A 1,229-nucleotide genomic window follows, 5' to 3' on the forward strand; every position below is an offset into this window, starting at 1 on the left:
CAAGAGCCATTTTGACACTTTCCTCCAAATAAAAGACATAATTTACATACATTTTTAACTCCGCCGCTATCGTTTACAACGACGACATCAAGCGGAGAGTTCTTTCTTCCATGCCAGCATCTGAGGAAGTTTCTTCCAATCCTTCCGAAGCCATTAATGGCCACCTTAAGCTTCGCCACTGTCTCTCCTCTCACTGCTCCCCTTCCATTAACCTGAAGCAGAGAAGTTGCCATCTCAGTTCAAGCAGAGAGCTTTCACTGCAAAATCTATTTTTTTAAAATTTTTAAGTTAAAATTAATAATATTTTTACTAAAATTTGAAAATTAGAGATAAGGGGCAGAAAAAAAGGCTGGTTCTTCCTCTGATTCGAAGGTTATGAGTATTCGATGATATGTGAATCTATCTCTTCCCAAAAACAGTTTTTGGAGTTAGGGTTGAGCTAAAACTCCGATCTTTAATTGAAATTCTAAATAAAAAACATATTTTTAGATGAATTGGTATGAATTCGAGCAGAGGAGAAGTTATTTTGAATCATCCTTGAATAGAAGCAGTGAGTTAAAATTAGATGGATTGTAAAGTTTATTACTAACAAGAGTGATTGGACTGGTGATCGATCTCTGCTCACCTTGGTGGCCAGCTGTGCTGCAACAAGCTCTGAGAAGGAGAGCTGATCTCTTGCTGGGCTGGGGAACACCATGTATGAGCTGGATCGAAGCCCACTGAACTCTGCAACATCGAGCCTCTGCTGAAGAGAAGAAGAAGTGGTTAGAGGAGAAGACGGAGGATGAAGAAGAAGGGAGAGGGTACCTTGGAGCGAAGGCTGGGGGTTGAGGGAAACCTTGAAGAGGCGAGAGCTGAATGGGTAGCCATTGTTGCAGGCTGAACACAGAGGAGAGAGAGTTGAATCGTATGTGTTTGATGGCGGACTCTGGTGATTGTGGGAACGGGGAGAGGAGAATTTTGCCTGTAGGGGAGGGAGAAGGGAGAGTTCAAGATAGCTGATTTAAGGATAGCATTTGCTCTTTGCTGAGGACCACACATTTCTTACTTTTTATGTTTGTTCTAATTAGGGGAATTTACAAAAAACCATAAAATTCTAATGTATTTATATAAGTACCATCTAAATTTTGTTTTTATAATTGTGTCAATCAAATCTTTCATGTATCATTATTTTAAGTTTTAAAAAGTGAATTACATAGTTTTTTACATAAATATGGTGATATATATAT

At 38.8% G+C, this 1,229-nt stretch overlaps 1 protein-coding gene across 1 annotated transcript; it reads right to left on the minus strand.

The window, feature by feature from the left end:
- Positions 1-16: 16 nt before the first annotated feature.
- LOC110034978 (glyceraldehyde-3-phosphate dehydrogenase B, chloroplastic-like) lies at positions 17-1,024 on the minus strand (the record flags this gene model as incomplete). Its single annotated transcript, XM_020739218.1, has 3 exons — positions 808-1,024; positions 626-742; positions 17-212 (listed from the first exon to the last, which is right to left on the minus strand). Coding segments are annotated over exons 1-3 (376 nt in total), but the record flags the coding sequence as incomplete, so codon positions are not given.
- Between the last annotated feature and the right edge of the window lie 205 nt (positions 1,025-1,229).

This window comes from Phalaenopsis equestris, unplaced genomic scaffold (assembly GCF_001263595.1).
Source record: "Phalaenopsis equestris unplaced genomic scaffold, ASM126359v1 Scaffold195033, whole genome shotgun sequence".
In the NCBI taxonomy this organism is placed as follows: domain Eukaryota; kingdom Viridiplantae; phylum Streptophyta; class Magnoliopsida; order Asparagales; family Orchidaceae; genus Phalaenopsis; species Phalaenopsis equestris.